General features: G+C 53.9%; 6 protein-coding genes across 6 annotated transcripts; 3 read left to right on the top strand and 3 right to left on the bottom strand.

The window, feature by feature from the left end:
• Positions 1-5,359, top strand: BROUX77_006629 (uncharacterized protein; the record flags this gene model as incomplete). Its single annotated transcript, XM_073751635.1, has 2 exons — positions 1-55; positions 144-5,359. 2 exons carry the CDS (start codon positions 1-3, stop codon positions 5,357-5,359), a joined length of 5,271 nt encoding a protein of 1,756 aa, XP_073602776.1.
• Positions 5,360-5,925: 566 nt separating this feature from the next.
• Positions 5,926-9,183, top strand: BROUX77_006628 (uncharacterized protein; the record flags this gene model as incomplete). Its single annotated transcript, XM_073751634.1, has 1 exon — positions 5,926-9,183. The coding sequence occupies one exon, from the start codon at positions 5,926-5,928 to the stop codon at positions 9,181-9,183; it is 3,258 nt and encodes a 1,085-aa protein (XP_073602775.1).
• A 97-nt stretch (positions 9,184-9,280) lies between these two features.
• On the bottom strand, positions 9,281-10,201 carry BROUX77_006627 (uncharacterized protein; the record flags this gene model as incomplete). Its single annotated transcript, XM_073751633.1, has 2 exons — positions 9,281-9,450; positions 9,523-10,201. The coding sequence occupies 2 exons, from the start codon at positions 10,199-10,201 to the stop codon at positions 9,281-9,283; spliced, it is 849 nt and encodes a 282-aa protein (XP_073602774.1).
• A 556-nt stretch (positions 10,202-10,757) lies between these two features.
• On the top strand, positions 10,758-13,781 carry BROUX77_006626 (uncharacterized protein; the record flags this gene model as incomplete). Its single annotated transcript, XM_073751632.1, has 1 exon — positions 10,758-13,781. One exon carries the CDS (start codon positions 10,758-10,760, stop codon positions 13,779-13,781), a length of 3,024 nt encoding a protein of 1,007 aa, XP_073602773.1.
• A 122-nt stretch (positions 13,782-13,903) lies between these two features.
• On the bottom strand, positions 13,904-14,393 carry BROUX77_006625 (uncharacterized protein; the record flags this gene model as incomplete). The annotated part of the gene is made up of 2 exons (XM_073751630.1): positions 13,904-14,167; positions 14,241-14,393. The coding sequence occupies 2 exons, from the start codon at positions 14,391-14,393 to the stop codon at positions 13,904-13,906; spliced, it is 417 nt and encodes a 138-aa protein (XP_073602772.1).
• Positions 14,394-14,630: 237 nt separating this feature from the next.
• Positions 14,631-15,566, bottom strand: BROUX77_006624 (uncharacterized protein; the record flags this gene model as incomplete). Its single annotated transcript, XM_073751629.1, has 1 exon — positions 14,631-15,566. The coding sequence occupies one exon, from the start codon at positions 15,564-15,566 to the stop codon at positions 14,631-14,633; it is 936 nt and encodes a 311-aa protein (XP_073602771.1).
• Positions 15,567-15,929: the final 363 nt, after the last annotated feature.

The raw sequence follows: 15,929 nt of genomic DNA, 5'->3' as shown, positions 1-15,929 counted from the left end.
ATGGCCGGCGGTAACATCAAGGTCGTCGTAAGATGTCGACCCTTCAATAGCAGAGGTACACATACATTGCAACATCGTCATAGCCCCTCCTCCCCTTCTTTCTCAACGCCTAATTACTAACAACGACTGTAACCCCTCCATAGAAATCGAACGCGGCGCAAAATGTATCGTTGAAATGAAGGGTAACCAGACTGTTCTTACAAATTACGATCCCGGATCTTCCAATGCCAAAGGCGCAAAAGATACAGGCCCCAAAACTTTTGCCTTCGATAAATCATACTGGTCCTTCAACCGCGACGACTCAAACTACGCAGGCCAATCCAATCTATTCCAAGATCTAGGCCAGCCCCTCCTTGACAATGCTTTTCAGGGCTACAACAACTGTATTTTTGCCTACGGTCAAACAGGCTCCGGAAAGTCATATTCTATGATGGGTTATGGCAAGGAAATTGGTATCACGCCTATGATTTGTCAGGACATGTTTCGGCGAATAGCTGAAATGCAAAAGGACTCGTCCTGGAAATGCACCGTTGAAGTCTCCTACTTGGAAATCTACAATGAAAGAGTCCGAGATCTTCTTAATCCTACCACCAAAGGCAACCTCAAAGTTCGAGAACATCCGTCTACTGGCCCCTACGTCGAAGATCTCGCCAAATTGGCCGTTACGAGTTTCCCCGAAATAGAAAACCTCATGGATGAGGGTAACAAAGCCCGAACAGTGGCTGCTACCAACATGAATGAAACTTCGAGTCGAAGTCATGCTGTTTTTACTCTCATGCTTACACAAAAGAAGTTTGACGCCGAGACCAAAATGGCCATGGAAAAGGTTGCCAAAATCAGTCTGGTTGATCTGGCTGGCTCTGAGCGGGCTAATTCTACTGGCGCTACTGGTGCCCGCCTCAAGGAGGGCGCTGAGATCAACAGATCGCTATCTACTTTGGGTCGTGTCATTGCTGCTTTGGCTGATCTCTCAACCGGAAAAAAGAAGAAGGGCGGCGGTAGCAGTGCTGTCCCCTATCGTGACTCTGTCCTGACCTGGCTTCTCAAGGATTCATTGGGTGGTAACAGCATGACTGCCATGATTGCCGCCATCTCTCCCGCCGACATCAACTATGATGAAACCCTCAGCACTTTACGTTATGCTGATTCTGCCAAGCGCATCAAGAACCACGCAGTCGTCAATGAGGATGCCAATGCCCGCATGATCCGCGAGCTTAAAGAGGAACTCACACAGCTTCGCAACAAACTTAGCGGTGGGACTAGTGGTGGCCCTGGTGGTCCTGGCAGCAATGTGCCCCCAGAAGAAGTCTATGCTGAGGGTACACCGTTGGAAAAACAGTTTGTGACAATAACAACGCCAGATGGCTCTACCAAAAAGGTATCCAAAGCAGAGATTGCTGAGCAATTAACACAGAGCGAAAAGCTACTTACCGACCTAAACCAAACATGGGAGGAAAAGCTACAGAAAACAGAAGAAATTCAAAAGGAGCGTGAAGCTGCTTTGGAGGAATTGGGAATTAGCATTGAAAAAGGATTTGTTGGCCTGACTACTCCTAAGAAAATGCCCCATCTAGTCAACTTGTCTGACGACCCTCTGCTGGCTGAGTGTCTGGTTTATAATCTCAAGCCAGGAATTACCACAGTCGGCAACGTTGAAACAAATGCCGACCAATCTGTCAACATTCGTCTCAATGGATCTCGAATTTTGCATGAACACTGTGTCTTTGACAACGCATCCGACGGAACCGTTACTGTGATCCCCCATGAAGGTGCTTCCGTGATGGTTAACGGAAAGCGGATCTCGGAACCTAAACAGCTACATTCAGGCTATCGAGTGATTTTGGGTGACTTTCACATTTTCCGTTTCAACCACCCCACGGAAGCCCGAGAGGAGCGAGCCCAGCAAAGCTTGTTGCGCCAGTCGATTACTGCTAACCAGCTGGCCAATATGGGATCCCCAAGCTCAGCTCATAGACATGGCCACGGCCATGAGCGGACTTTTAGTCGCGCACTTTCAGACATGGGAAGCGACAGCCGTCCAGACTCCCCAAAACGCGACAATGACTGGTCGTTTGCTCGCCGCGAGGCCGCCAGTGCGATTCTTGGCACCGACCAAAACTTTGCCAGCTTGACAGACGAGGAATTAAATGCCCTGTTTGAGACTGTACAACGTGCTCGCACCGAAAGAGTCATTGGAAAGGAAGGGGAAGAGGACTCTGAGTCGTCCACATCATACCCAACGCGTGAAAAATACATGTCGACTGGCACTATTGACAATTTTTCTCTGGACACGGCCCTGACTATGCCGTCAACGCCAAAACAGGGCAATGGCGAAGGCGTTGAAGAGAAAATGCACATACTCCGCGAGGAGATGCAACAGGAACTAGAAAAGCAAAAAGAAGAGTTCCAAACTCAACTACAAACAGCCGAGGCTGCCCACGTTGAGATCGAGGAGATCAAACAGGAAAAGGTTCGCATGGAGGTCGCGCTAAATCAGCTCAAGGAAGACATGCAGCTGCAATTAGCCATCCAAAAAGCCAAGTTTGAAGACAAGATTGAAAAGCTAGACCCCCTCAAACGGCCCAAGGCAAATCCAAAGCTATCTGAGCATGAAATTCGACTGGCTCAGCAGGCTGTCAAGGTCTGGCGGGGTCGTCATTTTGTCGGTATGGCTGAGGCCGTACTGCAAAATGCCGCCGTGCTTAAGGAAGGCCAAATCATGGCCAATGAACTGATGGAGGGTGTCACATTTCAGTTTACAGTTGTCGGCGTAGGCCATACACTCTGCTCGTCGTACGACATGGTACTCAATGGGCTAGGTGATAGCGATGACTCGGCGCTGTATGATGCACCTAAGCCATGTATTGGGGTGCGAGTGATCGACTATAAGCACAGCGTGGTGCACTTATGGAGTTTGGATAAACTTCATGACCGAGTGCGGCAAATGCGGCAAATGTACCAATATCTTGACCAGCCCAAGTATGCGCAGCATCTACGTTTGGATAACCCATTTGTTGAGCAATGTATGCCACAGTACACGCTCGTCGGCGAGGTGGATGTACCACTGCGGGCTGTGTTCGAGAGCCGAGTACAAGACTTTCACCTGGACGTCTTGTCGCCATACACATCGCATGCCGTTGGTGCCATTAAGCTGTCTTTGGAGCCATCGCATGCCAGAGCGCCAACCAACACACTCAAGTTCAATGTTGTTATGCAAGAGCTGGTAGGCTTTCCAGAGCGCGAGGGCACCGAGGTCCATGCCCAGCTTTTCATTCCTGGTATCTCAGAGGAAGATGGGATTTCTACGACACAAATGATTCGCGATTTCGATGAGTTTCCCATCCGATTTGAGAGCGTACATAGCATGAGCGTTCCCATGTTTGGGCCTCAGAATATCACCCTACGTGTCGCCATCTTTGCTAAAGTCTCGTCTATGCATCTTGATAAGCTGCTTAGCTGGGATGACATGCGGGATGCTGTCCCCTCGGCTCAAGACCGTGGTGCGCGCATCTCTGAATCTCAGTTTTACACGCGCGAGAAGCATGACCTTTTGGCACGCATGCAGATCCTCGAGATGGACGAGAATGGAAACTATGTGCCGGTTGAAGTTACACAGATCAGTGACGGCGACATTGGTACATTTCAATTGCATCAGGGTTTGCAGCGCCGTATTGGAATCAACATATCGCATAGCTCGGGTGATGCCCTGCCATGGGAGGAAGTGTCATCTGTCAAGGTCGGCCGCATACAGATTCTCGACGCAGCTGGTAAGACGCCTGATATGAGCGGCGCTACGTCATTTATTCCACTGCAGTTATCGCAAAAGCCAATTTTTAAGCAAAATTCCAACGGCACCCGAAGCATCGTTATCTACACACAGTGGGATTCAAGCTTGCATAATTCGCTACTTCTGGATCGCGTTACGCCCGAAAAATACCGTGTGCAGATGACAGTATCCTGGGAGATCAGCTCATCGCGGTTGGCCGAGCCAATGGCTTTCTCAATTGAGCTCAACTGCCAGGTGCTTTCGCGCACCCACGTGCGCCAACAGTCCATGCTTTCGGCACTCTGGAGTACTATGCGTATCGTGCACTCGTCTACTGGTATTTTCACGCTTGCCATGCGCCCGGCTTCGATCAAGCGTATTGGGGACCTATGGCGCCTCAATAGCACGCATGACTATGTGAAGGGCGAAGAGACATTGACGCAATGGACACCACGTGGTGTTTCGATTGTTAGCGATTATATCTTGGCTCAGAAGCGAAAGCAGCGTTTGACCGAGATTGAAGGAATATACAATCTGCTGAAGCACATTAACCTCTTAGACATTGGGAAAAGGAAGGAATCTGAGGATGATAACTTGCCAACGCCCGACTTGAAGAAGTTTTGCGATGACGACTTGTTGAACGATACGCCAGAGCCGTCGCAGGTTGATGAGGATGATCGCAAAGAGACGCAAGATGAGATGCTGGGTGAAGCTGCTGATGTCCAAAAAGAAGACGACTCTAAGCAGGCTGAGCAAGACAACCAACAAACACCAGGTACAACGATTTCGGAAAATGACGAGTCACAAGCTTTGCCCTCGATACCAGAAAAGCATAAGATTCTATTAGAACGATGCATCAAGCTTTGGACCAAGTATCCTGATCCTCTTAACAAAATACTTAGCGCCAAGAACACATCGCCGCCTAGCAATGGACTGGCCCCTGAGGCTAGCGAGCCGCCAAGCTTGATGACTACCATTGTCAAGGCTGCACGCAATCCCAAGGTTATGAAGGGTGGCTACTTGCTCGTTCCTAACAGCGAGTCAACCCGGTGGGTTAAGCGCTTCGTCGAGCTACGCCGGCCCTACTTGCACATTTTCTCGGCTACAGGTGGTGATGAAATCGCCATTGTCAGCCTACGTGACGCGCGCATTGATAGCCAGCCCGGTGTACTTGGTTTGCTGCAAGGCGGATCAGACTACGATGTAACTCAGAGTCCTGAAAGAGGAGGCGTCCTGTCGCCTGGATCGAGTCCCGGTCGGGCCGCTTCTGCGCATCGGCGTACAGCGTCTGGGCGGATGATTTCATCAATCTGGACGGGCTCAGGGACTGGCGCTAATGGCAGTAGTTCCAGCGTGGAGGGCGTCCAGAGACTCAGCGAGAGACTGCAGAGCGCAGTGTTTGCCATCTATGGGAAGAACAATACGTGGCTGTTTGCAGCACGCAGTGAGCGAGACAAGATGGAGTGGATTCTTCGCATTGATCAGAGCTTTTCGGCGTCGGGAGTGGGTGCGGGCGCAGTCGGGTTTGACGAGTCTGGCACGGCGACGCCGTCTTTTACTGGATCGTATGCCCCGAGTGACGCGGGGGCCTAAGAGAGCCCATAGTTTACAATGGGTCATGTATATATAAAATTATGGTAGATGGTGACCGCGATTGGTGCAGCGCTTGTAATAGTAGAGCTTGGTTGATGGTTGGCTAGCATGGCACCTGGGGCTTGAGTAGCTATGAGAAGACTCGGCGGGAAATAAGAGTTGATTCACTACATGTAGTTATTTAATAAGAAAGACCAGTCACTGGAGATGGCTGTAGAACAATAAAAAGCGCCAACTATCTGCACTTTGTGGGCAAAGAGCTGCGTCTTGGACCGCATGTGGTACCGGCACATCATGATGTTGCTGGCGAAGACTATATGCTTATATAAGCAAAGAGCACACACGTGACTACTCCACCCTTAATTTTGTGTCACGTCGCGTCACAACAACGACCAGTCGTTATCATCAAGTCAAGCTGATTTATTCACCAAGACTTCATATGAGCAGATTCTCGACATCACTATTGTACGTATTTGGACTCATAAGGCATCAACCACTCGCTCAATGTGATTTCATGCGTACCCACAAATCATGATCATACCTAACCCTCACTGCCACTAATCATCATGCCTCTGCAAAATGTAATTGACTTGGAAGTATCGACGACGTCGGAAAGCGACAGTGAAGACAACGGGGCTGTTATTGACCGCCTGGATACATCTTCATCTGCAGCGTCAAATATAGATGGACTGTCTGAGCGCCCTTCTGTGCAATCTGGCAGGCGCAAAAGGCCTTTAAGCCCAGCGACGCCAGAGCGGGTTGAGTGGACGGATGAGGATGACATCCTCGTGCAAGCGCCACGGCAGGGTCGAGACTCTAAAAAGACTCGCTCTAGCAATTCATCGCGGCAGCATCCTTGTCCATCGCAAACTGTGCCTCGTGGCCGTGGACGACAGACTACATTGACCGGCAAGATCCATAGGGACGACAAAGCCAGGCATAAAAAGGAACCACAAACTGATGGCGAAGCTATGAATCTGCCACCTGACTATGTGCGCACGCGTCGTGTCTCTTTTGACGTCAGGGATATAGCAGGGCTAAGAGTACCCCCGGACTCGGATGCCCTGGTGGCTGATATCGCCGCGCGCTTAACCCGCCCCGAGTTTTCCGCGACCAGTGGCGTGCGACCCTGTCGACTGTGCAGCGATGTAGAGATACCGGCATCCGGCGGTGTGATCCCTGCATCGGTGGCGCAGTACCTACGAGACTACCAACTGGACGGCGTGCGCTTCCTGCACAGATTGTTTGTGTGGCAGATTGGCGGCGTTTTGGGCGACGATATGGGCCTGGGAAAGACGGTGCAGGTGGCGGCGTTTTTGGCGACGGCATTTGGCAAGACGGGCGACGAGCGTGATCAGCATCGCATGCGGCGTATGCGGGCGCATGATGCCGGAGGAGACAAGGCGCCGTGGTATCCGCGCGTGCTCATCATTTGTCCTGCGTCGCTGGTTCACAACTGGTGCGATGAGCTGAGTCGTTGGGGCTGGTGGCATGTGGAAGTCTTTCATGGCAGCCCGGCTAAAAAGGCTGATGTGCTGCAAATGGCTCGAAAGGGTAGGCTGGAAATCATGATCACCACCTATGATACATATAGCAACAACCGGTCTAGCATTAACCTAGTCGATTGGGATGCCGTGATTGCCGATGAATGCCATCGCATAAAGGACAGGTCATCCAACACAACCCAGGCCATGTCAGAGCTCAACGCCCTCTGTCGCATCGGCCTTACTGGAACCGGCATCCAGAATAACTACGACGAGCTGTGGGCTCTGCTCAACTGGACGAATCCTGGCCGCTTCGGTTCGCTTCCGCAATGGCAAACAGCCATCTCGCGCCCGCTGGTCGTCGGGCAGTCACACGACGCAACGCTCAGTGAGATTTTGTTTGCGCGCAGCACCGCACGCCGGCTCGTTGAGAACGTGCTGCCGCCCTTCTTTCTCCGCCGCCTTAAGACCCTGCTAGCCGATCAACTGCCGCGCAAGAGGGACCGCGTCGTCTTTTGCCCATTGACGCCCCTGCAGGAGCAGGCTTACCAGTCCTTCCTCAAGTCGGATATGGTCCAGTGCATAGTCAATGCACGCCGACCCTGCGAGTGTGGTTCATCCAAGGCACAGGGAGACTGCTGCCATCGCAAACTTCACAATGGACGCACTCGCGCAAGCTACATCTTCCCGGCTATGGTAGCGTTGCAAAAGCTCTCAAATCACTTGGCTCTTTTACTGCCCAAAGGCTCGGATGCGCGCGAGAAGCAGAACATTGAACTTGAAACCCTTCGTGACTGTCTACCTGGTACCTGGGACGAAATGTATCACGCGCGCGACGCTATCAAGACGCTGGCTAACCCGGAGTTCTGCGGCAAATGGAAGATTTTGAAAGAGCTGCTTCGTATGTGGTACGCCGACGGTGACAAGGTGCTCGTGTTTTCGCACAGCGTGCGCCTACTCAACATTCTGCACCACCTGTTGACCAATACTAGCTACACTGTTAGCTACCTAGACGGCAGCCTGTCATATGACGAGCGCTCACGGACCGTCGCCGACTTCAATGCCGATCCGCACCAATTTGTCTTCCTCATTAGCACGCGCGCCGGCGGCGTCGGGCTCAACATCACCAGCGCCAACCGCGTAGTCATTATTGATCCGCATTGGAACCCGGCACTGGACCTGCAAGCGCAGGACCGCGCATACCGGATCGGCCAAACTCGCGATGTCGACGTGTACCGTCTTGTGGCGGCAGGCACAGTTGAGGAACTGGTGTATGCGCGCCAGATTTACAAGCAGCAGCAGGCAAACATTGGGTACTCGGCTTCTACCGAGCCGCGATACTTCAAGGGCGTGCAGCACGACGATGGTCGCAAGGGCGAGATTTTCGGCCTGGAAAATATCTTTAGCTACCGCAAAGATAGAATTGTACTGAAGGATATTGTACACAACACCAACGTCGCGGAGGCCAAGGTCCATCTAAACTTGAACTTGATGGACATTGATGTAGAGCAGGTTGCCGTCGACGCTGAGAATACTCTCAAAGTAGAAGGCTTGGGCACCTCTGCCGATAGCGATGGGTCTATGGGCATTGTTTCAGGTATCTTTGCCGGTCAGAGTGCGCTCAAGAATAGCCGCACTGTCAAGCCACGCGCCGATAGCACTACCACGCCGAAACCCAAGGCCGATCCCATCGACGCGCTGTTACGTGCCGCAGGCGTCGCATACACGCACGAGAATACGGCCATCATCGGGCCATCACACATCGAAGACAAGCTCTCTCGCGCACCTGGTCATTCTACAGAAGCGCATGCCAGGAGACACACAAGCAAACTGGCGTCACTCAACGACGTAGCTGCTGCGCAGGCGGAGCTAGCGTATCCGCTGCGCGCACACTATAAATACAATCCGCCCGACGATGTGCTGACGCGCCAATTTTGCGAGATGGCGCGTACGCTGGGCTTTGCAGATGCTACGGCGTTTGCACTGGTGGTGGAGAACGGGACGGTGGAGCAGCGCAGAGGATTCCTGAAGGTGTTTTATGAGAAGAGGAGGGAGATCTTGTTTGGAGAGCAACGGGAAAGGGGGGTCAAGGAAGAACTGGGGGAACATGACGTGAAAACGGAGTATGTCAAAGACGAAGAGGTGAAGCAGGAAAGCATGAAGGAAGAGATAGACATGGACTTCTTCCCTGTGAAGAAAGAAGAACCATTGGGAAACAGTGTTATGACAACCCCTGCGGCGTCGTTATCGGCCACTGAGCCGGTAAATCAGGACTTGAACATGCAGTCTTCGGGTGAACACCAGGCCGAGCCTGTTTTTATATCTGAAGATGAGCTCTAATCAGAATTCGCTTTTGTGGCTAATCATTACTTTAGTTACATATTAAACAAACGTGTCTGTCTGCCTTGTGAAGCATAATGTCTTTTTGTCCGAGTTTTCATTTCACCAACACTCCTCGGATATGCGGCGTCGCCTTGCACCACGGCTCTTCTGGCTGCTCCGTGATATCGACTACGCTCCACTCGCCAGAATCGCGCAACATGCTTTCGGTGTCCCGGCACAGCTCGCACCCGCCGATGATGGTGGGCCAAAACAGGTTGAGGAACCCTAGGATATTAGTTAGTTGGTTAGCTAGCCAGCGCATAACGCCGAGAACATCGCACTCTCGTGATCACTTACTCTGGTACCAGCGCATGGCACTTCCGGCACGAGCCGGTGCGCGTACATGCTCATACACGAACCACCGGCCGCCTTTCTTTAGGTACTTGTACAGCTCCTTGATGTTTTGTTCTGGCTCTGGGATGCTGCACAGACAGAGAATCGTGACAATACAGTCCACGCTGCCCTCCTCAATGCGACCGTCCCACTTGTCCGGCTGGCCAATCTCCTGGATGCCCACGGGGACCACCTGGTACTGCTTCTCGATACCAAGCTCAGCCACACGCTTGCGCAGTGCAGCATGTTGCGCCGGGTTCGGCTCGATTCCCAGCACGCGCTCCGCACCGGCCTCCACCAGCGCGCTGGCCCACAGTCCAGACCCAGCTCCAACCTCAATCACGCTGCCGCTTAGCGGGGCGTAGGCGGGCTCTGCCGTCTCAGAGCCGTAGGCAATGCGGCCGGCAAGAATGGGCGTGACAGTTGGGCCACATGACTCGCGCAGGCCGGGTCCGAAAAAGGACCAAAAGTGGCCGAAGAAGGCGTCGCGCAAGGCTGGCGGCCACAGGAGCGTGCGCAGTTGGCCTCGGCGGAGGAGCGAGATGACGGTGCCGGGCAGGTAGCTCAGGGCTTCGCCGAGGAAGAGCCAGGGATCGGCGAGCCACTGGATGTGGTCCCAGAGGGTGACCGGGGGGTTGTTCATAGCGGCGGATGTGCGGGAAGCGTGGCGGAAGCTCTGACTTGCTGCCCACTGAAGAATAAGAGAAAGAAAGAGAGTCTCGAGCTCCCCACGACGGCGTCTACTTAAGTGTAAATCGGCGAGTCTCCACACGGTCGCGTTTGCGGTATCTACACGGTGCTTGTGTACCGCTGAATTAAGCAACTGCCTGGAGTCACTTTTAGCGCTAAAAGCCTGCTCACGTAATTACCAAGTAGCATAGCATTTGATGTCGTGCGCATGCCTATTTGGGACTTTTGAGACGGAACCGGCGATTACATCAAGAGGCCGGAAGTGTGAGGCTCGGTCGGGCTCGGTGAAGCCCCACTAAAAAGATGCCAGCCTTGTCGGATTATCGGCAGGGTTATCAGCCTTGTCTTTTCACTAAATTGTCCACTTGTGGCGATGAGGGACTGGCTCTTAAATGTGGTCGCCGTACTCTATCCAGTTGTTTTATTTTCTTCCATACGCTATAATCTAGTCTTGCGCCTTGCTTCCCGCGGAAATGAGCGCGTTAAACCAAAAGTATGCGTTCATTCCAATGGACGACGACGAGGTCGGTCCTCAGAAGGTGACCAAAGACAAGAAGAGCCGATCTTCTCACAGACGCGACAGATCACGAGACCGAGACCGGCACCGCGATAAGACCCGTGATAGTACGTCTTCGTCTTCCCGGAGACTACAACACCGCCCCCGATCACGGTCCCTGTCTCCGCGCCGCGAGAAGTCCTACCGCAAACGCGACAACAATCGCAACTTTGACGATCGCTGGGGCGACGACGAGGAGCTTTCAGATCTTGACGAGGCGCCTGAGAGTGCTGGCGAGGCCGATGTGAAGCCTCCAGCTTCAAAGCGCACTAAGCTTAGCGAGCACGACGACAGTCAGACCGAAGACAAAAGCGACGCCGAGGATAAGCACGAAAGCGACAATGATGATAAAAAGGAGCGTGACGCATTTGCACGACGCCTGCGGGAGCGCGACTCGGGCAAGAAGAAAGATAGCGACAAGACCGGCGGCTCTTCTTCCCGCCTTGGCCTCGAGAACGAAGCCGAACGGCGCAAGGCCCTTCCAGACATTCGCATGCGGTCTCGCCAGGACTACCTCAACAAGCGGCAGGTCGAGAAGCTGGCGCTACTACGCCGCCAGGTCGCCGAGGAAACGGAAGAGGTCCGCAGTGGTGTCCGGCTGTCACAGCGCGAGCTGGCCGAGTTTGCAAAGAATCGCGAGCTGCTACGCATCATGGAGGAGCGCGAGCGCATTGACGACCACCGTGACGGCTACGTCATGCCCGAGGACTACATCACGGAGCAGGGCAAGATTGACAAGCGGCGCAAGGAGGATGCGCTGTATCGGCGCCAAATTGACCGCGACGAGTTTGGCCATGAAAAGTTTGTCACGGAGCATGATCAATGGGAGACGGAGCAGACGTCCAAAGCAAAGGCACAGATCCTCGTCGCAGAAAGGGAGAACGAAGACTACACCTATGTCATGGACCCAGACCAGTACATCAATTTCAATCTCGACTCGCGGATGGCCGGCGAGGGAAAACAGTTGTCCAAGGAGGACGCCTTCCTGGCTGCACAGATCGATGCGGCAGAAAAGAAGATGCTTTCGATTCAGGAGACGCGTAACAGCCTGCCTATATTCCAGTACCGTCAGCAGTTCCTCGACGCCATGGAGGCCCACCAGGTGCTTGTGCTGGTCGGCGAGACAGGCTCAGGCAAAACCACCCAGCTGCCGCAGTATCTCCACGAGGCGGGCTACACACGCGATGGCAAGAAGGTTGGCTGTACGCAGCCGCGACGAGTCGCCGCCATGAGCGTCGCCGCGCGAGTGGCAGACGAGATGGGTGTCAAGATTGGCAACGAGGTCGGTTACAGCGTGCGTTTTGAGGACCAGACGAGCGAAAAGACCATTGTCAAGTACATGACGGACGGTATGTTGCTGCGCGAGTTCATGACTGAGCCGAGTCTGGACGGCTACTCTGCCATCATGATCGACGAGGCTCACGAGCGGACTGTACATACCGACATTTTGCTGGCTCTGGTCAAAGACCTGGCACGCGCCAGGCCTGACCTCAAGCTGCTGATTGCTTCGGCTACCATGAATGCCGAGAAGTTTGCCCGCTACTTTGGCGACTGTCCAATCTTCTCTGTGCCCGGACGCCGCTACCCCGTCGACATCTACTACACGCCCAGTCCTGAAGCCAACTACCTCCAAGCTGCAATCACCACCGTCTTCCAGATCCATTCAACGCAGCCACTTGGTGGTGATATCCTGATTTTCCTGACGGGCCAGGACGAGATCGAGGCGGCAGAGCAGCAAATAACCGACACGGCAAAGAAGCTCGGCACACGCATCAAGGAGCTCATTGTTGCGCCCATCTACGCCAACCTGCCGACCGAGCTACAGGCCAAAATCTTCGAGCCCACGCCGCCAAACGCGCGCAAGGTTGTGTTGGCCACCAACATTGCCGAGACGAGCTTGACCATTGACGGCATCGTCTACGTCATCGATCCTGGCTACGTCAAGGAAAACGTCTACAATCCAGCGACCGGCATGTCCTCGCTGGTCGTGGTGCCGTGCTCGCGTGCCTCGGCGAACCAGCGCTCCGGTCGTGCTGGTCGAGTCGGGCCCGGTAAATGTTTTCGCCTGTACACAAAGTACGCATACTTCAACGAAATGGACGAGAGCACTACCCCCGAAATTCTGCGCACCAACCTCAGCAGCGTGGCGCTGCAACTTTCGGCCCTCGGTATCACAGATTTGCTGCACTTTGATTTCATGGACCCGCCGCCTTTTGAGGCTCTTATTGCCTCGCTCAATCTCCTTTTCGCGCTACAGGCCTTCAATACCAAGGCTGAACTCACCAAACTCGGCCGACAGATGGCCGAGTTCCCTACCGATCCCATGTTGGCACGTGCCGTGTTGGCAGCTGACAAGGAAGGCTGCGTCGAGGAGGTGCTCTCCATCGTCGCCATGCTGGGCGAAGCATCGGCGCTGTTTTTCCGGCCCAAGGACAAAAAAATACACGCCGACTCAGCCCGTGCGCGATTCACTGTCGCCGATGGCGGCGACCACGTGACGCTGCTCAACGTCTACAGCCAGTGGGAGCAGAGCGGATTTTCGCCCGTGTGGTCCAAAGAGAACTTTTTGCAGCAGCGCAGCTTGACGCGTGCGCGCGACATCCGCGAGCAGCTGGCCAAGCTGTGCGACCGCGTCGAGGTCAGCCTGTCGTCATGCGGCGAGAACAACCTGCGGCCCATCAAGCGCGCGCTGACCACGGGCTTTTTCCCCAATGCCGCGCGGCTGTCGCGCAGCGGCGACGGCTACCGCACGGTCAAGAACAACAACACCGTCTACGTCCACCCGAGCAGCACCGTGTTTGGTGTCGATCCGCCGCCGCGCGTCGTGCTGTACTTTGAGCTGGTCCAGACGACCAAGGAGTATATGCGCAATTGTATGCCCATCGAGGCCAAGTGGCTGAGCGAGCTGGCGCCGCACTTTCACAAGATCAAGGATGCCGAGGGCGGCGACGAGAAGCGGAAAAGGTATAGGGCATAATAACGACACAGTTTGACGAAAAAATAAACCTACAAGATACCCAAACCCAACCCTACGCCGGTTGTATAATAAAAACCCATGTTCCATCCAATAATGCCTGAATCCCTTTTCCGACAACTACACTATCGTTCTGGCTCACCTCTCACTGGCTCTGCGTCTACTCTGTTCGCCGCCCGCCGTCGGCTCCGCTCCGCATAGCTCTCCAGCAATGCCGCCGTCGCTTCGTCCAGTCCGCCGCGCCCCGCCACAATACTCTCCGCCAGGGCCGCCGCCTGCACGAACCGCCGATAAAAGTACAGTTCTTCGACGGCCTGCACCACCGCCGACGTCTCCGGCTTGCCCACTATCGCAGGCAGTGGCAGCATGCGCTCTATCTCCATGTGCAGCTAACGGGTAGTGTAAGCGTTCTGTAGTCTTTTTTTTTTTTTCTTTTTTGTGCCATGTGGTTGCGACTCTTACCTTGCCGTTCTCGAGTTTCGGCTCATATTTGCTCCGCAATGCCTGGAAAGCCTCTTCGCTCAACGCTGTACGCGCCTCGCGGTCTTTGGTCTTCTGCTCTTCTTCTTCGTCATCGAAGAGGGCCATGTTGAAGATTCCATCATTATCGTCCATTGTGATTTGTTAGGTCAGGAATATTGTGCTTGATCTGTCGTAGTGAAATTGACGGGAAATCGAGCGTCTCACGCCATTAACTCTCAGGATTTGGTCAGGATAGTGTTATCTTATCACGTCTAGTGGGTCTCGGTTACACGGAGGCAGAACTCGTGGAACACATGCATATATAGATCACCGTGTACAACTAGATATCTACGCCTTCTTCATAGAAACTTGGTACCCGTCCTGGCCCTCTCATGCGACTAAGACAACTCGTCCCTTGGCCTTCCATGCTTTTTCAACGTCTTCTAGTTTGATCTCCGTAATTTCTTCCTCCACACCCTTTAAAACACTCAGCATTTTCTCCATCTCTGGCATCAGCTTCTCTTGCGACCAACTGCCCAACCCTGCGCCCATAATTACCACCTTGTTCTTCCTCAACACCGAGCTGGGAATCGTAACCTCTGGCCCCGCCAAGGCCCCAACACTCACATACGTAAGCTCCGCATCCGTCTTCAGCTGGCGCAGGTACGCCTCAGCATACGGCCCATAGACATAGTCCAACACCACATCCACACCGCACGCCGCCGCAAAGTCTGTTTTCTCCGGCTCCTGGCTCTTCAAAACCGCCCGTTCATCTAGTCCCTGCACCGTAGCTAGTCCTTCTTTGCTGCGAGCCGCACCCACCACACGCGTCACGCCCATCGCCCTGGCCACGCGCACCGCCATCCGGCCGCTCACGCTCGTCGAACCAAGAATCAGGACCGCCCAGCCCTCTGGCTTGCGGCGGCGCAACGTCTCCACGCCAGCGCGGTACACGAGGGCCATCCATGAGCTCATGATGGGATTGATGAGCGCAGCAGCCTGCGTGAGTGCGACGCCGGCCGGGAGAGCAACGGTCTGGCTGCGCGGGACATTGAGGGTCTGTGCAAAGGAACCCGTGCTGCTGGAAAGGGTGCTGAAATACACGGCGGCCCCGCTGGCCGCATCAATGCCGACGCCGTCGATGCCCGGACGGTGCGGCAGGGGGCTGTTGGTGTAGTGGCGGCCGGCGGCGCGGGAACGCACAAGCTGGTGGATACCGGCTGCAACAAGGGTGACTTGTATTTCTGAGGGAGACGGAGGGGCCGGAAGAGGGACGGTGATGGCCTTCGGCCCAACAGCCCAATCGTTAACTTGAACAGCAAGCATGGTGAGAATGAATTCCAGTGTGTTTGACATGTAGAGCAATTGATTATGTTGCAAATGGGCAGCTTGATGGGCATTTTATAGCTGCCAGTCAGCAAGTTACCTTGTCTACGCCACCATCTTCGGTGGTCTCGGCCTTAGCTTTGCAGTCATGTATCAGTAACATTCCCTTCTAGGAGTCTAGAACCTTTAGCCCGCATCCTATTAGTCGCAGTGGACGAGATCTCATGTAGTCATAATAATTGCGGGAGAATTGGGGGTCGACTGTGAGTTTTCTGATGGAACATGTCGTACAATTACTGGTTGCAAGTTGATAACCAAAAGCTGTTCTTCTTCCACACATGCACAGTATGTAGCATTGCCACT

Source organism: Berkeleyomyces rouxiae (assembly GCF_048999995.1).
Source record: "Berkeleyomyces rouxiae strain 22BRR77 chromosome Unknown BrBRR77_ptg000009l, whole genome shotgun sequence".
Lineage (NCBI taxonomy): Eukaryota > Fungi > Ascomycota > Sordariomycetes > Microascales > Ceratocystidaceae > Berkeleyomyces > Berkeleyomyces rouxiae.
This window is presented reverse-complemented; position numbering and strand designations above follow the sequence as displayed.